We start from the raw sequence: 24,017 nt of genomic DNA, 5'->3' as shown, positions 1-24,017 counted from the left end.
AAGATCCAGTTGGTATATCTTACCTCCTTCATTGTCCTTACTGTCAGTGCAGAGAGTTTCCATGGCTACGTCACAGCCTGCTCCCCTCCATCCTGGCTGGCAGACGCAGTGCCAGCCGTTTTGGTCCAGCGTGCACCTCCCATTGCTGTTGCACAAGCCAGGGCAGCCCTCTGTTGAAACAGACAAAGAAGAAAGATCACAAGTGATTTAAATATTGCAATCACATAGAAAGAAAAAAAAAAATACAAACAAGGGACACTTACTGGGAACAGGCCTTAAGAACAGCACAAATACTGTAATTGCACATGGAGTGGAACAGCAACATTACCTGGGGAATGTAATTCTTAGCAAAGTGGCATCTTTGATTGGCCTGACACTTGAGACACCACTTACCTGTACAGGCAGGAAATAAATGCACCAATCCTCTAAATACCTGCAGGCCAGACAAAATTAAGTTTGTTTTTTAAATTTTTTTTTTTTTTTGGCAAAGTAACAAGAGATGAGTGCATAGTGCAAACACAGCTGTGTAAAATGATACATTTTTCTGTGCTCATAGAATAGATCATTATTTGCTTTATGCAGTATTGGTTACTTAGTGGCACAAATGTTTAAGCTCCCTGTTACTATGAACAAATCCCTCCAAATTCTTAAGTAGGAAAATGGCTACGATTTTAGGCACGTAATAAAAGAGAACGTTAACTTTATCTGGTCTCAGAGTTGCCGTATATTCATGTGAAATTACAGTGCGTTAAATAATTGCACAAAGTATAGGCCAGTTTTAATGACTATACTTTATGCCAAAAATACATTCCTTTTCACAGAATAAGCAAAGCCCAGGAAATAGTGAAGCAGCTTAGCATCTATTCTAACAAACATTAGGATTCAGGCTGCATACGGATGGGACAGGACCAACAGGATTTCCAACTAAATGTAATAGCTGTGCGTATTTGGTTACTTAGGACGGACAAAATGAAATACCATAAGGACCACAATAAAACATTGATAGACTGAACAAAAACACGGTAGTGACGTGCTTCAAGACAGATAGCAGAGAGTGAGTTTTTGTGACAATCTCCCTAAGGCTTTTGTGCTGTTACCTTTATATCCTATCTTGTCTGCTTTTATGGCCAAGGAGGGAAAATTTGGGAAACAATTAAAATAATTTAATATATCCAAAATCGATAATTGTTTTCAGTCTAACATTGCATTAAAAAAAACAGTATCTGTCACTTCCTAGTGATGAAATCTGGCATGCAGCCAACATGATCTGTATGAGGATGACAACGCTATAAATAATGTAGATTTTGGTGTTCCTTATCTATGACTATGATAAGACACTGACAGAAGCAAGTACAGATATGGCACTAAGTATCTCATGAGAAGGTGGCTACAAATCAGATATTTTTGGACACAATTTTCTGTAAACTTTTATCCAAAAAACCTAAGTAACTGGCTAAATGCTTCTTCACTTTGTAGAACTACTAATCTACTGACGCGTTTTGGTTAAGCTTAGTTGTGCTTAGAACAGTCTTTCAGAAGTAATAGTCTAATTTTTTCTTCTACAGATTTTTGAATTTACCGACTCCTTTCAACCATGTAGCTCCAAATTACAAACATTCCCAGAAAAAAGTTATAAACGGTGCTTAACTCTTGTCAAATTACTCTTAGAAGTCAGAGAATCAGGAAGACCTCTTGTGAGGAAGTATGGTGATGTTACAGTTACGGATATTGTGCCATCATGCCAGGCCGAGATTAGTCTTGCTACTCTTATTCTTTCAGACTGTAGCTGCTAATAGTATTTGTTGACGCACTGAGAGCTATTTTTTTCTTATTCTTTCTTCTGTTTAATTTATGGAAGACTTACATACTTAATTGCAATACTGACAGAGTGTTTTAGGAGTCAACTGGGTACACTCAAGACTTATTGTGTGAAAGCCTGGATATTGCCATGAATATTGCCATATTCTAATGAAAAAAACACAAATAAGGAATAGAGAAAGATACTCAGGGAAAGAGGGGTAGGAATATTTTAAACATTTTTCTAAATCAGTTTTTCACCATAACTGAAGATACAAGAATCTTTGCTGTTTCATGTTAGGCTTTTGCATACTTGAACCTTTTAATTGAATATGTTGCATAGAGTATACAAGCTTTTTCTAGCTTCATACAAAATACTAGTCATAATTTCCTATAGATTTTCTACATTCAGATAAACAGAAGCTTAAAAGCCTGGGGTATTCTATTGATCTGTCTATATATAAACACACACATATCTATAATTAATCTGTTCTTTAGAACTAATGACACTTGTTCTGTGACAAGAGTATCCCTTTGCTTTGTTTCCTAAATATTTACAGTTTTGTAGGTAGAGGTCCAATGACAAAACTAACAAAGAAAATGCACCAAACAGCAAATGAATACTATCTTCAGTTTTTGGTTCAGACAAAATCTAATACATGTATACAGTTTGTATATAAATGTATAATTACTGATAAAATGTTATTATATAACATAAGCAAGGTTTCATTTTTAATTTGAGATGAGTTGAAAGTCATATGAGTTAAATTATAATCCATGGAATGTATGCAAGAGAAGATTCTTTTGCCCAGACTAGTACATTTGTAACTATATATTCATATAAAAGAAGTACATGTAGGTATAGGCATGTCATCAAAGAGCAAGTATACAGTACCTTTCACTATCTTATCCAAATAGTGAGCTTGAGAATTAAAAAGAAAAAAAAAACAGACAGACATTTCAGAAGTGTCACATGAAACAAGAATTGTTCAGAATTCACATGCAAATCAAGCAGGTGTACCTGACGTGAGAGGTCTTACATTACAAAATGAAAAGGTATTCCGAAGCTTTTAAAAATGCAAGAAATTCTCTTTTCAGCAAACATCGTCATGATTCAATGAAACTATTTTAGAAAGGAGGCCTGCAGAAGAGAGAGATGCTACCTTTCGGAGACTACTTTTTTCTTCTGACTTCTCTTCACATGCTTTGATTTTTACGTATAACAAAAATATAATCAAAGCTAGTTAAAAATTCAGTTTTCAACACAACGTAACGGGAATTACTTAGCTTACGAGCTTTAAAAGACTGACCATACTGGAAGATCTTTGATTTGCAAGTCACGTATGACGCTGACAGCATAACCAGCACACTATCTCAATTCCGACTGGATTAACAGCATTTTTAGGAGGAATAGTTTTCTTCTGCTTAAATTCAGCCACAGTTATTCTTCCGAGCACACACACCAATTATGTAAAATAAGTTAGATCATATATACGGGGTGGAAGAGGGTGTAGTGGGGTTAGTAGCGTGGTGATCCATTTCATTTGGAAAAACGGGTGAAAATTAAACTTAGGCTTTAGATTTATAAAAATAAATAACATGGTATATCCAAGAATAGCAAGACTTTTTTTCATAAGTTATGACACTTAAAGTTTCACAAAAAATTTGAGGAGGCAGAGGAATGAATGACAGACAGAGAACAAGATGGATTTAAAGCAGCAGGCCCTACTTTTAAGATGTGAAACACAGCAGAGATGGGTTATGTGTTCCTTCCTTACTTTCAGGAAACAGAGATCAACTGCAGTTGTGTTAAAGGGGTTAATGTCATATAGCAAAACCACGTAGGACAGGTCCATCGCCGGCTACCAAACCCAGCCACCTGCACATAAGGTGATGGGATATTACAGACTATCGCAGTGGGGACATGCCAAGCTGAGTCAACAACGTTGGATTCAATCCCTTGGCTTTGCTGTGGGCAAGGTCTTTCAACAGAGCCCTCGTGGGCTCTTTTACTTTCAGAATCTGACCTTTTCTAAATCCCTGCTGGATGATGGCCCATGTCTGGCAAGTACTCTGTCACTTGCTGTTAACCCTCAATTCTGTGTATTGGATGGGTAAGAAAGGCATTTCCAAAGATGGCATCTCCTCCAGTTTGGATGACCGGGAAAAAGCTCTTCCCGAGCCCAAGGAGGGAGGTGATGAGATACGTAGTCTCACAGAAGCCACAGTCACTGCTACAACTAAGACTTTCTAGTTCCTCTCTCTCTCTCTCTCTCAGAAAGTGTCAGGTGTCCACTGCACAGTTGTTGTTGGTTTTTTTTTCCTATAATGGTAAGGTTAAAAGGAGACAAAGTAAGAAGATGAAAACATCAATTACAGAACATTTAGAACAGCAGCAACAAACTAAGTAGCTTTTCACAATAACCACAAACAAAAAGAAAAGTGATACAGCTGCATTTCAGGGTGGATCAAATTCTTCTCTTACTCATCCAATAGAATTCCCCTTACTCCTACACAGCTGCTCTTAGAACATGGTGTAGTATGCGTGGAGGAAAAATCAAGCTGTATTCCATAAAATGGAAGCAATTAGGTCTGTCTGGGGAATGCATCTGTCCACCAGTGAAACATTAAATGCCTCTACAAATGTAGGGATAGGTAACAAAACAGAACATAAAAAAACCTCCTAGGCAACTGAAAATAGTCCCTGCAATCCCAGCCCCCTACATGCTATTTCCTTTCAGAAATCCAATCTGCATTTAAAAAAAAGGATTAAGAAAATGCCCTTTAAGACTTTTTATATCCAGTAGTCTTATAAGAAGTCCATTCCAGACCATAAACCTATAATGCTCAGAAAACAAGTTCTACCTTCCAGCATCCTTTTACTGATGATCAGTTGACATTAAGGACAATGTTAGAAATTATTCTGATTAACATGCAGCATCCTAGAAGAATCAAAAAAGCAGAAAACAATGACCAAAAATAGTATAACTTTGCAATGACAATTAACTAGCCATGCTGCCTTCCTTATCTTCACGGCACTGCAACTGAAACAGGAATGAACGCAGCTCTGTGTGGAAGTACAAAGTACAAGCCTTTTCCCCTCTGCACAGAGAATTCTAGGTGGGATTTGGAGTACTTCAGCAGGATGCAGCATCTCAGCAGGTGCTCCTTGGCAAGATATTTACACATCTGGCACACGTGGGTTATGTTAAGTCCTTAGAAAGTCTAATTATAGACCAGACAATATACCTACAAGGGTTTTCTTGCAGAGTTTAAGACTGTGAAATTTAAAATCTTGCTATTCTTTCCAGGAGTAGAGGGACTTCATATAGGTCCAGATGGAATGAAGGAAAACAAAAATGAAGATATAAAATTTGTACATTTTCAAGGATAGCCAAAATCCAAGAAGATGTAAGTGGCATTCAAAATTCATAAAACGTAAAATATAAATGGTGTTATCAACGTGTGTGGATATTTATATAAATATGTGGCAGATAAATGTATTTTACAAAGAACTGATAACAGTCAGGCAAATTCACATTTAACACAGCATATTTCATAACCAGTCAGAACCCAGACTTTTTTTTTTTAATTTAATGTCTCTCATTAGTCTCCTATCAGAGATGCAAGTCAGTGTCTTCCTTAGATTATTCATATGCTACTTCCTCCAGGTATGACAGAATAGCCACGGAATAAAAGTACATATTAAATCCATTTATCCCAATCAGCTCCTGTTCAAATCAGCATGAGTCACATACCCATTGATTTGATGTTCCTTAATTGGTACTTATAACACTGCTTTATTCTGATTATTCTGTCATAAAGGATTGTAATGGTGACGTGCTCCTAAATACTGAATAGCAAATTTACATTTCTATTAGTTTACAGTATTATCCTCCACTAGACATCTTCACCCATCATAATCTTTGTAACCTGTACACTAGACTACAACATGCCATATATTTTTTGTAGTGTATATGTAGTCCCATTACAGCATCAATTCACAACAACTCCACTGGAGTCATGAGTTACTTTGCTGTAGGAGCAGAATTTGACCTCATAGCACCACCAGATGTGAACCAAAAATACAAAAGAATGTGACTAAAGCCACGTCAATCAAGGTTTGCCTAAATTAAAAACTACATTTAAGGTTTTTTGCTTCCTCCACCTTGAAAGCATGAGCTGAACCCCTGCCTCCTCTCCACTAATACTATCAGCTTTCTCCCTTCCTTTCTGCATTACAGCCTCTCCCTCTAAAAGAAAACAGAAAGGAGAAATTAGAAGGAGAGAAGAGGGCAAGAAAAAAAAAAAGATGATGGTCAGATGCCTGACCCCTCTAACCTATTCAAGACTCAGTCCACGGTGGTTTACTTCTCCTTTCCTGGCTACCAGATCACCCTTAAGTTCCTCTCATTTCCACCCAGCCAAAGTTTAACTATCCTGATGATTAAAACATCTTTTGAATGTAAAAAACCAAATATCCCTTGTGATATTTAAACCTAATATTTCTTATCCTACCCACAACAGACTTAGAGAATAGTGTATTGATTCCTTCAAGCAACTACTTTTACTCTCAAAGAGTGACAAAAATAAGCCATGCATCCATATGCAATTTCTGAGGAGCTCCATACCTCTACCAGAAAACTTACAGGAGTCTAGAATTCATAAAATTTTAAAGCCACCGTTCTAGCCTGTCTTCAGAGTGGTTCACTCATGTCAAATTCATCATCCACTACAGCCTCTTCTGAGTCTCTTCTGCCTGGCGAGCTGCTTCTTCACTTGAATTTGTGCAGTTGATTATTCTTACTTAAGCACAGACCCAGCATTTGTTGAATTGCACCTTATTTTTCTGCATAGCCTGTGCTATTTGTTAAAGTAATTTTAAATTCTTGTCCTGTCCTCCTGGCGGCAGCGGGCTTTGGTATCATTTGCAAATGTAATTCTCTCTGTTCATCACTGAACAGTACTGAAAGCACATGTTCTTCCACTGCAAGCAGCTCATGGTCGTCATCCTTTCTCTGAGTTTGTAAGAACCTTGTCTTAGACACACCATATGTTCAGAGCATTGCTGCCAATAGAGGAGGATTACACACACTCTTTCCTTTTGATACTTTTTTACTCCTGAAGTCCCATCTTGCCCTTCTTGAAAAGGAGAACACATGGATGGAATAATAGTTTCAGGCAATTTTCTTTGTTTTCCTTCCTACATAGGCCAAAATATAATCCTCACCCTGAAATCATACCTTCTTCATCATTTCTGCACTCTTCTCCAATATCTACGCAGACCTGCAGCAGAGATATCTGCTGCATACGTTTCTGCAGAGAGACCTGAATTCACTGCAATTTATCCCTTGCCAAAACCACAACCGTTCTTTGCAGCAACCATTTATGGGTTTTTATGTACAAGGGCACATAAGCCCACTACCCTTTAAATTTTTTGTTCTGGAGTCCATCCCAATTTTACTATAAGATTTCTCATCATTATTACTGGAAAGCCACATGTATCTAAGAATAAAAGGTTCAGTTGCTTTTAAGGATATAATAGATATAAGTTTGGAGCTGCTGCTATGTTCACGAGCAGTGTTGTTTCCTATTTAACACCTATTTAGCTGGAAAAGGATTTAGAAGAAAGGGTATATGCCATTAAAGATTTAAAACTGTCTCACACATACAGGCTGAAAAAGTTCGAATACCTGTTTGAGACCTCAGACAAACTGCCTCAGACAGATGCAGGTAAAACCTGACGCTTACATTAAGACCTTCATGAAAGATAAATTTGGCTGGAAAATGTATTACGGGATGGAACGGGACGGGAAGAATTATTGTTTCCATCTTTCTTCCTGACTGGAAGTACTTTCAGAATGTGTCTGAGCAGCATGCAACTATACAACGTACAAAAGCACTTACTTTCTGCCCACTTCAGCTCAAGTAAGCTTTGCAACATGCTTTAAAATTCTTCACATCTCAGAGGATTCTGCTGTTTTCTGAAAATGTGCCTAACTTGAACTTCACATGTGGTCCTCATTTAAATGCAAATCAACCAATTAGCAGTTTAAAGTATGCTAACAGATAATTTGTATTTGAGATACTTGGTCTTGAAATGTGTTAAGGCCTGACCAATAATTCACATTTTTTCACAGCTTCAGATATGCACACACTATCTGAAATTTACCTGGTAATTGAATATATTTGTAGTTACCAAACGTACAAGTATTTTGCATATTCAAGGCTTGGCCTGGCAAACTGATAACATGCTCTTCAGGCACAGGGAAGATCAAAACCATAATTGTACTACATTTAATGAAATCTTGTTAAACTGTGGTTGTCAGTCCTCTGGGTGCCAAGAAAGTAACCTTCTCTTTTCCATTAAGATTCTGCATTGAGGGTACAGGTATAAATATTGTGGTGAAAGCCTGACTCCAATGTAGTCAGGTGTTTTGAAAGTAGGATTTCACTCACAATATTGTGGTGAAATAATTGATATTTGATGTAATCAGTTTTCAATCTTTGGTTACTTTTATCTGAGAATAAAGTGTTTGAATGTCAAAGGTCATACCTTCATTCAGGTACAATCTTACTTTTAAGATGAAGTTTGTACTGAGGTATCATTCCATGAACTCAAAACTAAGGAAAAACATAAATTTAGGAATTTTGATAATTACAGAACATATTAATAGAGCAGTAATTGTTCTAATTTGACAGACAAAAATTTCCTTCTGATCGAAATTCTAAAATCTCAGAAGAATCTTAAAATGTATGAGGAATTCTTGGCAGGTATGCATTAAGGTACATTAAATACCTGACATGTTAAAATACTATGAAATGTGAATATTCTCAGTAATTTAAACTTTGGAGAAAAGTAAACCATGCCTGGCAACTTAGCATCAGTACTAACATGATGGTGGTCATCATAATACCAGTTATCCATGCTGCTCTCCCTCTAACCTGCAAATGTGAAGAAGATAATCAAGCCCTCAAATTGGTCCATGACTTACTTTGTTAAGCCCATACTTCAAAAACATATAGTATAATGATATATCGCCATATCAAGTTTTCTATAAGCACTTCCTCTAATTAATAGGAGGAATACGTTTGTCTTGACTTGCTCTCTGATCTTATAAAGAGATAAAGTGTCATTTCCCTGTAGTCATATTTGAAATCTGTAATATAAGGAGCCCTAAGCTAAACACGTGTTGAAGAGAGCAGGTGCAGACCACATAACTTAGCATTCCTCAACACTAGCATACTTCTGAGCTTACACTGCTCATGGGCACGTAGAAAAGCAGCCCACAAATGCCTTCATGTTTGTCCCTGGTCAGAAAACCATTTTAACCAGCAACCAGGACAGAGTCTGTACTAATGGAAATGCACTTCTGGGATTGTGCTCTAGATGTTATTTAATTTTTTCATAATTCTGAAAATCTAAACCAGATGACTTTCCTGTTTTTCTAGCTAAAATAGCTGAAACTAGAACTCTCCTGCTGAAGAAAATTTATTTTTGGTTTGATTGGTTTTAATGACATGTTAATGTTGTTTCATGCAAAGAAAAAGGTTAAAATAAATACTTTGTTGTCCCTTGTTATTTTTTTCTCAAGTAAATTTCAGGGGAAATTCTTAGAAGGTAAACCAGTTCTCACTGGAATAAAAACATATTACAAGCTGTACACCTCTACAGCGGACCACCATTGGTTTTCACTTTCAGTTCTATCTACCAGGTAAAGTAGCCTCACACAGCACTCAAAAGTAGCATGAATACCATGATGCTAACTTCAGCCCTCCTGAGGGATTAATATGAATGCTTAATGACATTAATCCACATTTAGATCACTTATGTTTAACGACATGCTTTCCATGCATACATATATAAATATTAATTTTGGACTGAAAGATAATCGTTCAACACGATAACAATTAAACAGCTGTAACCCGTCTCATGTGTTAAGTAATGGAGCTGCAGGCAAGCTCCATAAACAGATGGTCTTACCCACCCATGCTTAATGTTAAAGACTTTTTAAAAAAGAGGTGTTGACAAATCTAAACAAGAAGGCATAGTTTTAATGCAAATTGGCAAATTTGCAATTTAGATTATTCTAAAACTAATTTGGTCTTTAGAAAAAATTAAGCTGCATTGTAAAACCGAGATGTTACACAGCACATAGATATAGCAGATTCCCCACCAACATAATTATTTACTAATTTCATTCAGCTAACAGAGTTTAGTGGAAAAGCAGCTGGAAAAGTATTCATATTTATGGGCTTCCTATGACAGTTACTTAATTTACACGTGGTACGTGCCAGTTATATCACAAAAAAATAATAGACTTTCTGAAATAATATCTGTTCCAAGCTCACAAAACAACTACTCAGACAGGAGAGGGTCACTGAACTCACTGCAAGCCAGGACAGAAAGGAAACAAAAACATATTTTAGCACAACCGTGTTATGAAAACTTAATTACAGAGCAAATTTTCATCCAGGCTATCACCTGGGCACCAGCTGTGCAAGTGCCGTCTTGTATCACATTGAAATGCAGGTTGAGCTTCACAAAGTAATATATGGATGTTCACCTCAGACTCATGAGTGTCATTCCCAGACCAAATATACCATTGACAGGTCATTTTCCATAGCTTTGCAGTAAATTGTTGATTTAACCTGTTCTCACATGGATACAGGAAATGGTAAAATATTTCCGTTCCAGGAGGGAAAAGACAGTAAGAAATTTAGATGCCTTAAATTGCTTAGTATTTGGAACATGTATTGCCTGTGTTTAGTTCAATCCTGTAAGATGCTAAACAATTGCAATAAATCTTGAATTTTGTTAATTGTCATTAGATTCATTTCACCGCAACTCTGAGCACTTCATTATCTGCTGAACATATTTGATGTAAATCTTTGGAAGTATGTGTTCAGAGCAAAGGCAATGACTCACAAGTGTGGCCCGTATCAGGTGCGGTATTGAAGTGAGAGCTACCCTGTGCCAGGGATGCACAATAGGACAGTGGGTATCAGCAACACACATCAGGTTTAGCGCATTAGTCAAAACAATCTTGCCCACCTTGCTACACACATTGCTTCAAAAAAGAAGAAAAATCTGCTTTATTTGATCTATTCTGTTCTCTCTCATGAATCAAATGTATATAAAATATATATGTATATTATTTCCCAATTTGTCTTGTGATCCACAGCCTTAGGGCTTTGTTAAGCTGATGATTAAGAAAGGTATGCTAAGAAGCAGATGTCTAAATTTTATCTGAACAAAAAAGCAAACATTTGCAATTGTCTATGATCTTGCTTCCCAATGTCCTAAAGAATAAACAAATGGTCTCTGGAAGTTTAGAGCAATTAGAATTTCCTTTGGCCAAATTTCCATTTGAGTATCTTGAAGCATACGTAAAAATCAGCATAACTCAAGAAGCAATATAGAGTTTAAAAGATATTAGAGAGCAATAAAACTAAGGACTACCTTGTTTTAATTAAGGAGAGAGGTTTGTTTTTTCCTTCTTTCTACCCTTTAACACGTCAACTAACAATACAAACAGTGGGCTAACTGAAAATGAGACTGGACAGATAGCATTTAGAAATACATAAAAATCATTAGTTGAGGTGCAAAACATTTTTACCATTTTAAACAGCATTCACCCTTCACAAAAATGACATAATCTCTTTGATCAAATGACTTAGATGATTCAGTACACATTCCAGTTAGCACCTCTGTGATTAATACATACATATCTACTCCCATTTTGTGCATGCAGGTAGAGATCTGGTGGGCTTTTCCTTTCCCAAAACGTGAATAAATGCATTGCCCTTAAAATTTACAACTCCTTTGGAATATTCCTTTCCCAAAGAAGTTGTAAATTTAGGCCATTGCACTTCATGTGACTTCCAGCTAATAGCTGCATCAAACAAATATATCTGCATTTCTACAGTGCTTCACACTGCTGCAGCTAAATGGTTAATGACTTTTAGAAATAAGAACGATGCAATTGTTTATTTTTAGACATATAAAGGGAGAGTGGGAGCCTTTCATACGCACAACACAAGTTACGTTAATATTCTGCTAGCAAGTTGAGAGTTGTAAGTAGCATAAAAATGCCTGGGTTACAAATAGAGGGTGACAATAAAAAAAATGGTTTTCATGGAGAAACATTCTGATGTCCCCTGTGTTTTGAAATGTACTGCTCAGAAAGAGCTACAACCTACTCTAGGGCAGGTGAGAGAAAGGCAAATTGACTCTTCATTTACCAAGCTGAGGAAGCAGCAATTTTTACTCCAGTAAGTGGAAATACTCTTGGAAATGAGCAATAAAATGACCTGGTTTCTCCATAACACTGGGCTCTTGAAGAAAACAGCTCTAAGAAAAATAAATATAACAGCAGGCTAGAGCCTGTACCTCATTACTTGTCTTGGAGGCTGTAAGGGCAATATAAACAAATCAAACTATCTTTACAGCAGCAGCCACAAAGTAAACACCCATTTAAAGAATAAACAGGTGGGAAGACGGACCTGCTCACCCAATGCTGAGGAAAAACTTGTTTGTGCTTAATATGTTGGAAAAATTGTTCAAGAGCAGTTCATCCGTGTATAACTACAACCCTTGAAATGCTGCCAAGGTCAGCGAGACCAACAGCAGAGCGATCTGCTGAGTAATTGCTCGTTGGCAAGTTAAAGCGGTCAAGGGAAAGGCTTTATCTTACTTTCAAAGATTTACTTTATTGTTCAGAAAGCAGTTCTCTCCCCACCTCTCTACTCTCTTTGTCAGCAGGTTTTCTGGAAGCTCCTCAAAAACATTAACCCTACCAATTCTCCCTGGGATTCTGCAGATGCACCTTGGTTCTCTCTCCCTCATATGTCTGAGCAATCTCATTAGTAAATGACAAAAAAAATCAATTGTGATTTCTGTAAAAAATAATTCACAAATCAGTCTCACTACTTCACACTTGACTCCCTTCTACAAAATAAAACCCTGCCTCATCCTCCTGGTGCAATGATGTGGGCATCAGTTACTACAGCTGTAACAGGCCCTCATTTTCCCTGCCCTCAAAGCTCATACCACTGTCTCCTGTGACTACCAAGCGCAGCACCACCACCCTGCCTCTCAGTCAGGGCTGTAAGCTACCCAGGAATGCAGCTTGGGTTTTACCGTTTTCAAGATACTCATGCCCCAGTGATGGCTTAGCTGTGCTAACACATTCGGAATTACAGCCCTTCCAAAGCACCCACGAAAGTTAAAACTCTCCAGCACCTTTTTGGCTTGTGGCAAAGGCAAATCATGCTATATTCACATCCATCAGCTCTACTGCTATTAGACTTACTGTCCTATCCTGTTGCTTTGGCTACATCACCTCTTTTAACTGACTCTCCTCCATTTCCCCAAACATAAAACTGTGGGGTTTTTTTCACTTCTTGGAATTTTTTGGACTATTCAGATTATCCACGATTTCCCCATCACTCAATGTTACTCTTGCCTTTGTCTGACCTGTGGCTACCTCTTTCATTGTCTGTTCAACCCACCTCTAAGTGCTTAGCTATGATGCTTCTCACACTTGGGAGATGTGCCCCATAAACACCTGCAGAGCCATGTTGTTACTCCTGTCACAGCCTTTGCTGAGCTTTGTGCAATGCTCCCCACACACCTAAGTACAAGCTAGTCATCTCTTACAGTTAGACCATTGCCAGTTCCTCTGTCTGTGCTTCCTACCTGTTGCCACGCAATAGTTTCTCTGTGTGGTTATACTGAGATGAAAATTGTTTGGATAGGACCCCCCTCGTCTGTTACAGACCTGAAGTGTCTCACACGAAGCGGGATTAGTGTGGAAGGGAACTTCTTAGCGCTACAGCTATACAAAATCAATATAAAAATGATAAATATTTTGGCAACTCCTTCTCCACTTTTTCTTAGTCCCCTTATTTACATGTGTAATTTCTCATGCTAGCTCACCATCAAGCCCTGTGCAGTAGAGAGTGATATCCCACTGTATATGGAACACACGAACTGTAAATAACTGAGTAAGAAAAGCTCCACTGATAAAGCCACAGTAATTTCCAAAGGCTTCCAGGCGCTAGATTACTAACTTGATTACAGAAATATAGAAGCTGTAATAAGGATGGCTTCTTTTCAGTCAGCTGTATTAAACTGCTGTTACATTATTTACATGTAAGAAATTTGATATAATTCTAAAATAAAGCATTATGTTGACAAGAAGATAATTTTGGGCAGCTAGATCACAATTACTACAAGGTGGAAGCGACATTTTTGTGTAGGCAAGTCACTTTTTAGAGCTTCTTCTCCATAAAAGAAAAAAAAAAAAGGAAAAACAATAGGAAGCTTCATTTCCAAAAGACATAAAGCTATCATATAAAAATAGAAAAGCACAAATCAAATAATATATTTACAGTTTAAAATAAAAGTAGTCTCCCCCTCAGCAAAAAGCAGTTAAAGGGAAAAGATTGAAAAGGAAATTCTTCCACCTCCTTTTCATGGCAAACTGGGTATGAAGAACTGATGAGCTATTATATATATAACCATTTCCTTTCTTAAAATATCAGCTCCTTTACACAGACTGACACATGCAAATATTCTGTTTGAAGAAACAAGCTTCAAAATAATATACTTTCTATTCAGATGCGGCCAGCAGCGCCGGCTGTTTGAATTTTGCAGTGAAGACAGGGTAAAGCATAGCCTGCCTACCAATGGTACAGTGCTCTCCGTTCCATCCCTGGCTACATTCACACTTCCCGTCTTTACAGGTGCCATGCTCCGCGCAGCGGGGATGGCAGGCTCTCTGGTTGCAGGCTGTGCCCGTCCAGCCTTCCTCGCAGCGACACGTGCCACCCATGCACACACCATGTGTGCCGCAGTCCACCGAACAGATTTCTGGATTCAAGAGGAGAGAGGGGGAGAAAAGGAGGCAGAGAGTGCACATGGGAGAGAGAGGGTATGCATTAATTAGCAGTGCTACATCTTAATTCAACATGCGAAGAATAAGAAAGGCAAAATCTTTTGAAAATTAAATCAAAGAAATTCACTGTGAAAGGCATTTTCAGGTAGGACCCAACAGAATACGGAGCACAGAGTTTTGTCTCTATGCTAATGCTCACTTAGTTACCCAGCAGACTTACCAGTGCTTAAGTGTCCACAGCTCTTCTGTTAGCTCTGGGTAATTTTCAGTCATATTTTTTGTGATTACATATGTCTTAACAGTAACCTTTTGTAAATTAGATTATATGAACTTAGACCTACTAGAAGTTACAGCGTATTCCTAGTGACTATATGTACCATATACCCAGGTCATTGTGTGCTGTGAGTGAAAATCTAGTATTAATGAACGTTCATTTTAGCAAGGTTTCCCCTCCCTACCCTGCTCCCTGTTTTCTTTCAAAGTAAAAATGTGCCATTTCTGACACATTTTTTCATTATAAAGTATCAGCCTTAGTGAGACAAATTAGTACTATGCTGACATACTGACACATCTGTTAAATATAAAAGATGATTCTCTTTTACTTTCAGTAAATTTGGATCAGTGACAGCTATGAACAGTCTGGTTTAAATAATAGATTGTTAAAAAAAATAAATCAACATACAGCAATTTAACTTGTCATTTACATATAGTAACAGGATCTTGTAACTGATAGAATAATTGAAAAATACGTTAACAGCCAAAGGTAGTCAGAGGCCAAACAACGCATGTTAAGTCTCAGCTAATACAAGATGATAATTTAGACTGCCAGATTTTGCATTTACAGTTTTGGTTCATTTAGTCAGACTCCAGCAAACTTTACTTCTGCTAAGCAGACAACAGAAAAACAAGAGGAGATACAATACAGCCTGAGGGACTTCTTTAGTTCTGTGGTATACAGCTGGCTGTAACCACGTACTCGTTCATAGAAGTACTGTCTTTATTTTTTGTTTTCTTGTGAAAGACAACAAACTGTTTAGTAGTAAAAGACCGAAATTATTTTCAACAGCAAAAGCAAGAAGCATTCAGCACAAGAAAGGTTTCCAGTTTCCCACTCAACAGTGTTTTTCTTCCCCCCCAGAGTATAACCCTCTGTCTCAAAGTGCTGTGGAACATTAAACATGGGATCAAGGAGCTGTGATATTTCCCAGAAGAAACAGCCCAAAACCTTTATGGAGAAAGACAGCTGTAATTTCCCCCCCCCCTTTTTTTTTCCTATACGGCATTTTGTATCTACTTTGAATTAAATTTTTGATTAAGAGATGCAAGATGGTTTGATTAACTTTAGAGTCACAAAACGTCAACGCAGCTCCAAGAAAGAAAGGTTTATTTCTCTTCAATCTAATCAATTTTTCATTAGGATGAAGGTGTTTATCAGCTTTTAGCACACTAGCTTTGAGCAAGGTGCGTCAATCTTTGTAATGAACTTATTAATTAGAGTTAATTTAATTGAAGTGGAATTGAAGGGCTAATTAAGGGACAAACTGCTGATGAAGATAGAGGAAAGCTCTGCTGATTTCAAACCTATAAAGCCCTCTGATGGAAATAACTCATTCTTTTTTTCTTGTAGCAGCTTAACAAAATGTTTATGGGTAAGATTTACTTTTTTAGTGTACCACTCTGAAGGCCATTTTGCATGACTTCAGCAAATAGTCTGTGCGCGTTTTTTACAAAGCTCTTTTGTGAGTTTGACACCTTTGAAATATTTGAGAAGATCAGAAATATTTTATGTTATTTTAATGACCAATCATTCATTGAAACTTAAGTAAAAGATGGAGCATAACTGAATCAGCAAAAATAGCGTAGAGGACACTGTGTCAAGAAATAGAGGATCCATGTTTTGCCTGAGAACTAGAAAGGGTCTCTCACAAATAGCCATTTTTAGAGCTAGAAATGTTAAGAGAAGATTTTTTTCTTCTAAACAAATTTAACAGAAGACAACATTTTCTTCTCTCTGTCACTTTTTCTTGAATTTTTGGAACTCTGTCCTATCACTCTCGTATGCATAAATCATTATGGAGTATCACAGATCCTGGTCAGGAAGTACATTTGTTTTAAAAAGATGGTTCCTCATGAAAAAGTTATATTTATTCATAAGCTGGCATAAGCCCAGCTAGCCCATGTGTTGAGTTTTCATTAACAAAATCATCTGAGTTGTTAGATGAACTGTTTTAGACAAATATATGTCTCACAGTTAGACATGATTTCTCTTTTGATATGTGGCTACCAAAAATTCGTATTTGTCAAAAGGCTGCTGTCATACTTCATAAATATTTAGATTCTGCTCTCTGTGATAGTACCTCCAGTCATTTTCTCCTTTTGTTTCTAAGCTCAGACTACGGTTATAATAAGCTCAGTTTCAGACTTCAAGAAATCTCTCCGCTCCTTCTCTCCTACCAACTCCTTCCACCTTGGCAGCCTGAGCCCTTCCTCAAAAGCTGTTTAGGATTCATTCTTACATTCCCTTTGCCTTCAAACTCGAATGCTGTCTGTTTTTCAAGAAAAATACCTGCAATTAGCTGCACAGATTTTTAAAATGTGACTGTCTCTAGTTTTACTAGTGTAGTTTTAAGTTTCTAAATAGATGTATTAGGTAAGATGATACTTAGATCCATATATCGTACGAAGAACATTCTGTACTTGCCTGTGAAGCACCTGAAGTCACTAGGTGAAGGTAGCAAAAAGATACCAACAAATATATTGATTTTCAAATACTTCAAATTCATCAATTATTTTGAACCTTTGAATCAATTCACAGTTCATGCTGAAGTCAACTCAAAGACTTCCATCAGCTCAGCAGGTCAGGTCCTAACACAACAATGTCATGAAAATGCTGCTATTCAAGATGCCATCATTTTACAAAATGTGAGCATTTTTAATACTTACCATTGGAGCAATCTGGACCCGTCCAGTTGGGGTCGCAGGTGCAGGTACCACTCTCTTGAAGGTAGGTGCCATGGCCAGAGCACTGGTCAGGGCACATCGTCTTCAGGATTTCACAGTTGTTGCCACCCCAGCCCGGGTTGCAGTGGCACTCGCCGTGGATGCATACGCCATGGCTGGAACAGGCTGGGTCCAAGCAATCCGCTGCAGGGAGATGAGGAAGATCAACTTAAACTTGTCATTCCTAAAACAGCAATCAAACCCTAGATGCTCACGGCACTTTTGGGCTTAATCCACACTTTAAGACGTTGTGAAATAGGCAGCATTGCCCTCATCTTAAAAGTAAACATTAGTAAGTTGAAGCTGAGAAGTTCGCCTTTGTTTCATTGCAATGAGTGAGGAAAAGACAGAGCGGACCAAGGTATCTTGGTGCCAGCCTCCCTTCTCTGGCTACAAGGTAAATAACTCTTTATTGTCACTAGTTGCATAGCAGCAATTTTCTTTGTAAAAACACCTCGCTTCCCCATCGCTTTCTGGTATTGTGAAATTTGTGTACGCACATAACTGACATCAAGACATTGACAGGCTACCACTGAGTTAACGAAGAACCTTTCAAGGTTTGCTAATTTTTCTGAATTACAACAAGATTGACTTTGGGTCTTGGGCAACTGATCTCTGTTCTGCCTAATCACAGTGTAACAAGTGTTGGATTCCCTGCAGCACTCTGTATCAACTGACCCGATCCACCGCTACAGAGTTTTGACAGCTGTATAGGACCCTCAACTTGTTTCAGAAATAAATGAGTCGCATACTGTCTATCTGTCTTAATTCACTTTAATGTGCTTTAGATGACGAGATTTAATTTAGCAATTTGACTCAATAAAATGTTACACTTGTAGGGTCAATGGTCTGAAAATTTAATTCCAGACACTTAATTGCATTACTTTGTACGTGGAGATCAATAAAATCAATTTAACTGAGGAAGAAAATGGTGCTTTTTACTCCCTAAAAAAATAGAATGGAAAACAAACTGCATTTTGCAGCACACCAGAACGAATATTATTATGCACATCTCTGGAATACAAAAATGACGTATCATTTTTCACTCTGATGCATTTGAATCAGCACTTTGCACAATGTGGTTGGTGGAAAAGATCACTAACAAATGCAATACATTAATGATTTATTCTATACTGTGAAAATGCAGTAAGTCTTCCTGTATTCCAACATCTATTTTTTGTGTGCTTTCTTCTTAGCTGATCTCGGCCAGAAAGAATAAATAAAAATACACTGGCAAGCAAAAAGTATTACGCATTATTAAGAATTTTCTCACTGATTACTTGAGAATAAATAAAGTATAATAATTCTGTAGAATTCAGTGATACTAATGATTCCAAAACTTTTAGTATTCTGAAATATTTTTTGAAGAAACATCATTAATGTGTATGATCTAGATCTAGCAAAATCGATAGAGCTGGATATGCCAGCTGGAAACCTGACCAATAACAGCAGGGGTAAATATTTACTCATTTACCTTCTTCACAGTTTTCTCCTTTGTATCCGGAGTTGCAGGCACAAGAGCCCATGATGCAAATGCCTCGGCCCCCACACTGGGGATCGATGCACTGAGTTGTAGGCACGTCACACTCGGTGCCCTTCCAGCCGCTGTAACACAGGCAGCGTCCTTTGGAGTACTGCCCATTGCCACTGCACAGCACCGGGCAGGCTGCTGTTAAATAAAACATGGCAGAAAAATTAAAACCAAGTTCCTCACCAAAGCTTTATATAGAAGAACATCTAAGAAGCAAGTCACATGCCAGCTGCTTTCCTGATGTGTTTGTCTTCATGCTCGTTTAAACTGACTTGAGAAAAGCATTGGGTTGATTTACCTCTCGAACAATCGGGGCCCAGAAACCCAGGAAAACAATGGCAGGATCCAGAAACACATTCGCCGTTACCATGGCAATTTCGGGGGCATTCCACCACAGACTCTAAAGGGAAAAAAAGAAGGATAATTCACAGACGCCCACTGCATGAAGTACCTATCATTTGAACCACTACTAACTGACAGCATGCTCTCGCTCGGAGAGAAGCGTTTACGTTTGGTTTGTTTGAAGAGCACAAACAGCTGTGATTTTCTATTGCTGATGCCTCTAGTATCTTAGGACATTACATTCCAACAAAGAGACTCAAATTAGAATGGTAAAACCATACGAGCTCCATACTAAAAATCCAGCCCTGTGCCATTTAACAAGTAGTTCAAAACAGTGTCCTCCTTTCAAGCACTGTTTTACAAGAAGGTACACTCCTTATGCCTTAGAGCAAGTAATTAAAATATATATTCTGCATTTTATTCTGAGCAGCAAAAGAAACACTATGAATGAAAAACCTGTGAAAAAAAGTCAGATCATTTAACTACCAAAACGTATCTCTGTATTGCTAAAAAACTTGACCAGAGCCTAGCATTTGGTAAGAGCTTTGACGATTATGCTTACCTATAATTATGGTATTAAATGACACCTGCTCCGCATTTTTCCCATCATTATAAAAGGCCAGGTGCCAGATGCCAGAGTCCAAATACTGGATAAAGCCTGCCTCGTGGAGACTGACAGACCTCGCCTGCCGCCCTGCTCGCTCTGACTCCAGCAGGTTGCGTTGCTCCCTCGCAATCAGCCGGCTGCCATCCAGGAGCTCCACAAAGTCGTACTGTGGGGAGGAACAGACAGGAGCTTGACAAGTCACGGGATGACCCACGGCACTGCCAGCTTCCCCACAACATCCTGACAATATGCTTGTATTTGGACCAAGAGTTTCCTTTTGGAGCAGGGAAGCAGGAGCTGAAACCAACCCTTTTTCATTTCTTTGCCCCTTGCTAAGGCTTCAAACAAAAATACCAACTAATCCTCACGCTTATTAGAGTGGCTTTTTTGGTGACAAGTGGCCAATGAACGTATTACACATATTGGGGGGAAGAAAACATCAGTTGAAATGAGTCTGCAGTCATGACTGCCACCTGAATTACAGGCGAGAGCTAACTTTCAAAGTGTGTTATATGCATATGGGTTAATAATAATACCCAACACCAATAATCTACTTTGCTTTTCATTTAGTTTCAGATGAAGGATCAAATTGCTCGATCCCTCTTTCAGATAGACTGGAGTTCTGGAGGAAGGAGAGCAAGAGCTTTACTTCCTATCACAGAAGCCCAAAAGAGGAGATGGAAAGCATCAAACATTGCAACTGTTGAAAATGACAAACTGACAAAACCCACGGTACCTCAGGTCAATGGACAGCACATATTGTTTTGTTAACAGCCATCAGTGGGGCTTGGAAAAATGTAGCAGCATCTCAGCTGATACAACAAGCAAACTCACAACCAAGATGTTATGCATGTTAATCTTAACTACTGCTAACAGCACCTGGAGGGCTAAATCTGCTCTGGGCCCTGCACTGATTTACGCTGTCTGGCAGTCTGCTCTCATGGCTTGAAAGATGTCTTCTGCACATTTATTGTGTAAAGATCAATGTGTATACAGCAAAGTTAAACAGGTAGGAAAATTAAAGAGCATTCTGGCTTGTGGTAGAGAGTCTCTGCTTTTCCTGCCGAGTCTGTTCACAGTTTCACTTTTACTCTGACACGTTTATTGTATGAAGTGAACTGTAACACGTAAACCTTCAATCTTCCCACATGTTTGAGATCTCTCTCAAATGGAATTACATCCAAGCCCTATTAAAGTAAAGGCCAGTATGTGAAACCACTGACTCACCTGAGCTAGGATAATATCGGTTACCGGGACCAGAGAATCAGTGGTTTTATACCCTGACTTGTGACCTTCAGAAACTGCTCCCGGGCCAAAAGAAAACACGATAGCCTTTGTCCCGGAACAAGGGCTTAAGTACTTATATTCTCTTCTTGAAATTGCAGGCCAAAATTCACTGCTATTGTAAGAATGTTCCTCTCCAGTAATCAGAATTATCTTCCTACCGTTTGGGATGTGAAGGAAATGCATAGGTAATATGCCTCTATCAATACCTGAGACACTTTTTCAGCTATGTCTGAACCAGCAGAATAGAACATAATGTGATTAGGATGTGCAGAGGCTGGTACCTCAGTATGCCATCACTTTGAATGTACGTGCTGCACCACAGGAAAATGAATGCGACCGTTTTGGGAGAGCACCAATTATTCAAAACCATTCACCATTCTCATTTGTCACAGAATTAAATATTTATCTTATTTTGTGAGAGAGAGAGAAAAACAATTTTAGTTGTGGGGTTTTTTTTTCTCCCACCTGACTCAAGAACAATTCTTTCTGGTCGTGTTTTTCGCTAATATTTTAAAAAAGAGAAAGCTCACAGAGTTTTGAGTTTTAACAAGTCATTTATGGACATTAGGAGTGACCTTGTAATTTGTATACTGCAGAGGATCATTTTATGTAGGAAGACAATTTCAGATTAAAACCGTATTTTTGATACAGGAGCAAGGGATTACACTACTCGATTGACCATAAAGAGTATACTAATGGCTGACAAGCATGGTACAATTAATGATTTTGTATTTGTAATGTAATAAGGACATACGCTGTTATCAGAACACCATTTTAGACTACATTTTAAAAGCCATACAGAGGGGAATTTACTGTTCATTCTGTCCCCCAGCAAAAAACAATAATTGATCTTAACCCTTTTAAAGGGTTTTTCTATATTTAGGACACGGTGACAGAAAGAGACTAGAAAACCAATTATTTTCATAAGCAAAAAACATACCAATTTTATTTTCCTCCTATGAGGATAAATTAGTTACCTTTATTTGAGTCTAAATGCACTGATTTGCCCTACCATTCCATTCAGTTTTGCTTTAAACCAAAGTCCTTTTTTCATTCTTAAAGTCTCTTTAAATAAACATATTGATTCTCTGGCTGCAATGGAACTGACATTTTTAGAAAGTGTCACAAAGACTTTCAGGCTCGCATTGATTGGGTTTTGAATGGACAGCCACCGTCAATTATTTCTAGTTGATTTATTTATGATTCCCCAGAAAGAGAGAACTATGCATCTCAGATCGGTCTGTGACACACACATAGAGGCCGTGCTTGAGACTGATTTCGGTACTTAAAGAGAATACAGAAACACAACCAAAAATTCTGTCCCGATCACAATATATCAAACCATTTCCTATATGCTGTATCTCTATTATTTTGGATTATGGGACAGAAGGAGAATTAAATTTGCTGCATTCTGTTATTATTTTATGATGAAATGCTAAGCAACTGATAGGAATGGTTTAGATACAGTCGATCCTGTTCCAAGAGGAGGGTGTAAACTAAAAGACTTCTTGAGATCTCGCCCAAGCTCATTTCTATCATACTTCCATTATGTCCCTCACAGTGGTAGGATAATTGGCATCAGAGGTTGTACAGCTACGGAAAGATAAGACTCTGGTTTCCTCTTACTCATTGCCTGGTTTTAACTGGATAAAAAAAGAGGTAGATGAACAGGCAAAGGGTCCGGGAGAGAAGTGGAGAACAAGGTGGCAAATATAATATGCAAGTTTTGCATTATAGCCAAACGTGACATGGAGAGAGGGCAGACATTCATAGAAACACCAAAGTTGTAAGGAGGGAGCTAAAGAAGATGGGTGGGTGGTGACACATGTAGGGTATCATAGGCATTTGAGCAAAGATATTGGAGGGGGACAGCTGGTAAGGAAACTTTACAAATGCTGGCAGAGTGCAGGTAGTAATCAGTTCTCTATTATTTAACATAAGATCTGAAAATTCAAATACTGACGTTTGAGAAACAGGCAGCAGTGCTCATTTGCATAAGTTTTGTTAATAGCACTTGTCACTCTGTGACTAGGAGATAAGGGCAGATAGCATTCAAGAGACGCAGACATGAAGTGATATATACGGGTGAGATCCTACTTTTCAAAGTCCTCATGAAACAACCCTAGCTTTACACATCCAGAGATGGGCTCTGAGCCAACTTTTATCATTCTGGGATGAGATCTTGGAGCTATGGTAGACAGATCTACAGAAATATCAGTTCTGTGATTAAAAAAAAAAAGCAGACATCATTAAGGCATTGTATGAAACCATCATAGTTAAACACCTGCTACGTTTTGTGCTATTCTGGTCTCCCCATCTCCAAAAGGCTGCAGTAAAACTGGAGAACATTCACAAAAGGACAAGGGTGATCAAAGGATTGAAGCAGATTTCATCCAAAGAATGACGAAACAGACTAGAAAAAATAAAACTCATTGAGGACCCTAGAGATCTATAAATTAAGGGTGTCATGGAGAAGAAATTGTTGAGAAACTCTCCACTGCCTCTTCCAAAACACTACCAACAGAGTGTCAAACTAAAACTACCAGGAGGC

General features: G+C 38.1%; 1 protein-coding gene across 7 annotated transcripts in view; it reads right to left on the bottom strand.

Annotated features, from left to right (window-relative positions):
- TENM3 (teneurin transmembrane protein 3) overlaps positions 1-24,017 on the bottom strand; it is a gene marked incomplete at its 5' end in the record, with an annotated part of 317,770 nt that overhangs the window by 64,054 nt on the left and 229,699 nt on the right. For 5 of the 7 annotated variants that reach the window (XM_082316360.1, XM_082316362.1, XM_082316363.1 and 2 more), the window contains 6 exons: positions 24-170; positions 14,489-14,674; positions 17,643-17,843; positions 19,174-19,368; positions 19,529-19,630; positions 20,135-20,345. In XM_082316360.1, the coding sequence (XP_082172486.1) occupies positions 24-170; positions 14,489-14,674; positions 17,643-17,843; positions 19,174-19,368; positions 19,529-19,630; positions 20,135-20,345 (1,042 nt within the window). Of the gene's footprint in view, positions 1-23; positions 171-2,692; positions 2,720-14,488; positions 14,675-17,642; positions 17,844-19,173; positions 19,369-19,528; positions 19,631-20,134; positions 20,346-24,017 lie in introns of all 7 variants that reach the window. The other 2 variants (XM_082316366.1, XM_082316361.1) reach the window with 1 other exon arrangement.

Source organism: Platalea leucorodia (genome assembly GCF_965183815.1).
Source record: "Platalea leucorodia genome assembly, chromosome: 6".
In the NCBI taxonomy this organism is placed as follows: domain Eukaryota; kingdom Metazoa; phylum Chordata; class Aves; order Pelecaniformes; family Threskiornithidae; genus Platalea; species Platalea leucorodia.
The sequence above is the reverse complement of the archived record's forward strand: the minus strand, read 5'-3'. Positions and strand labels throughout refer to the sequence as shown.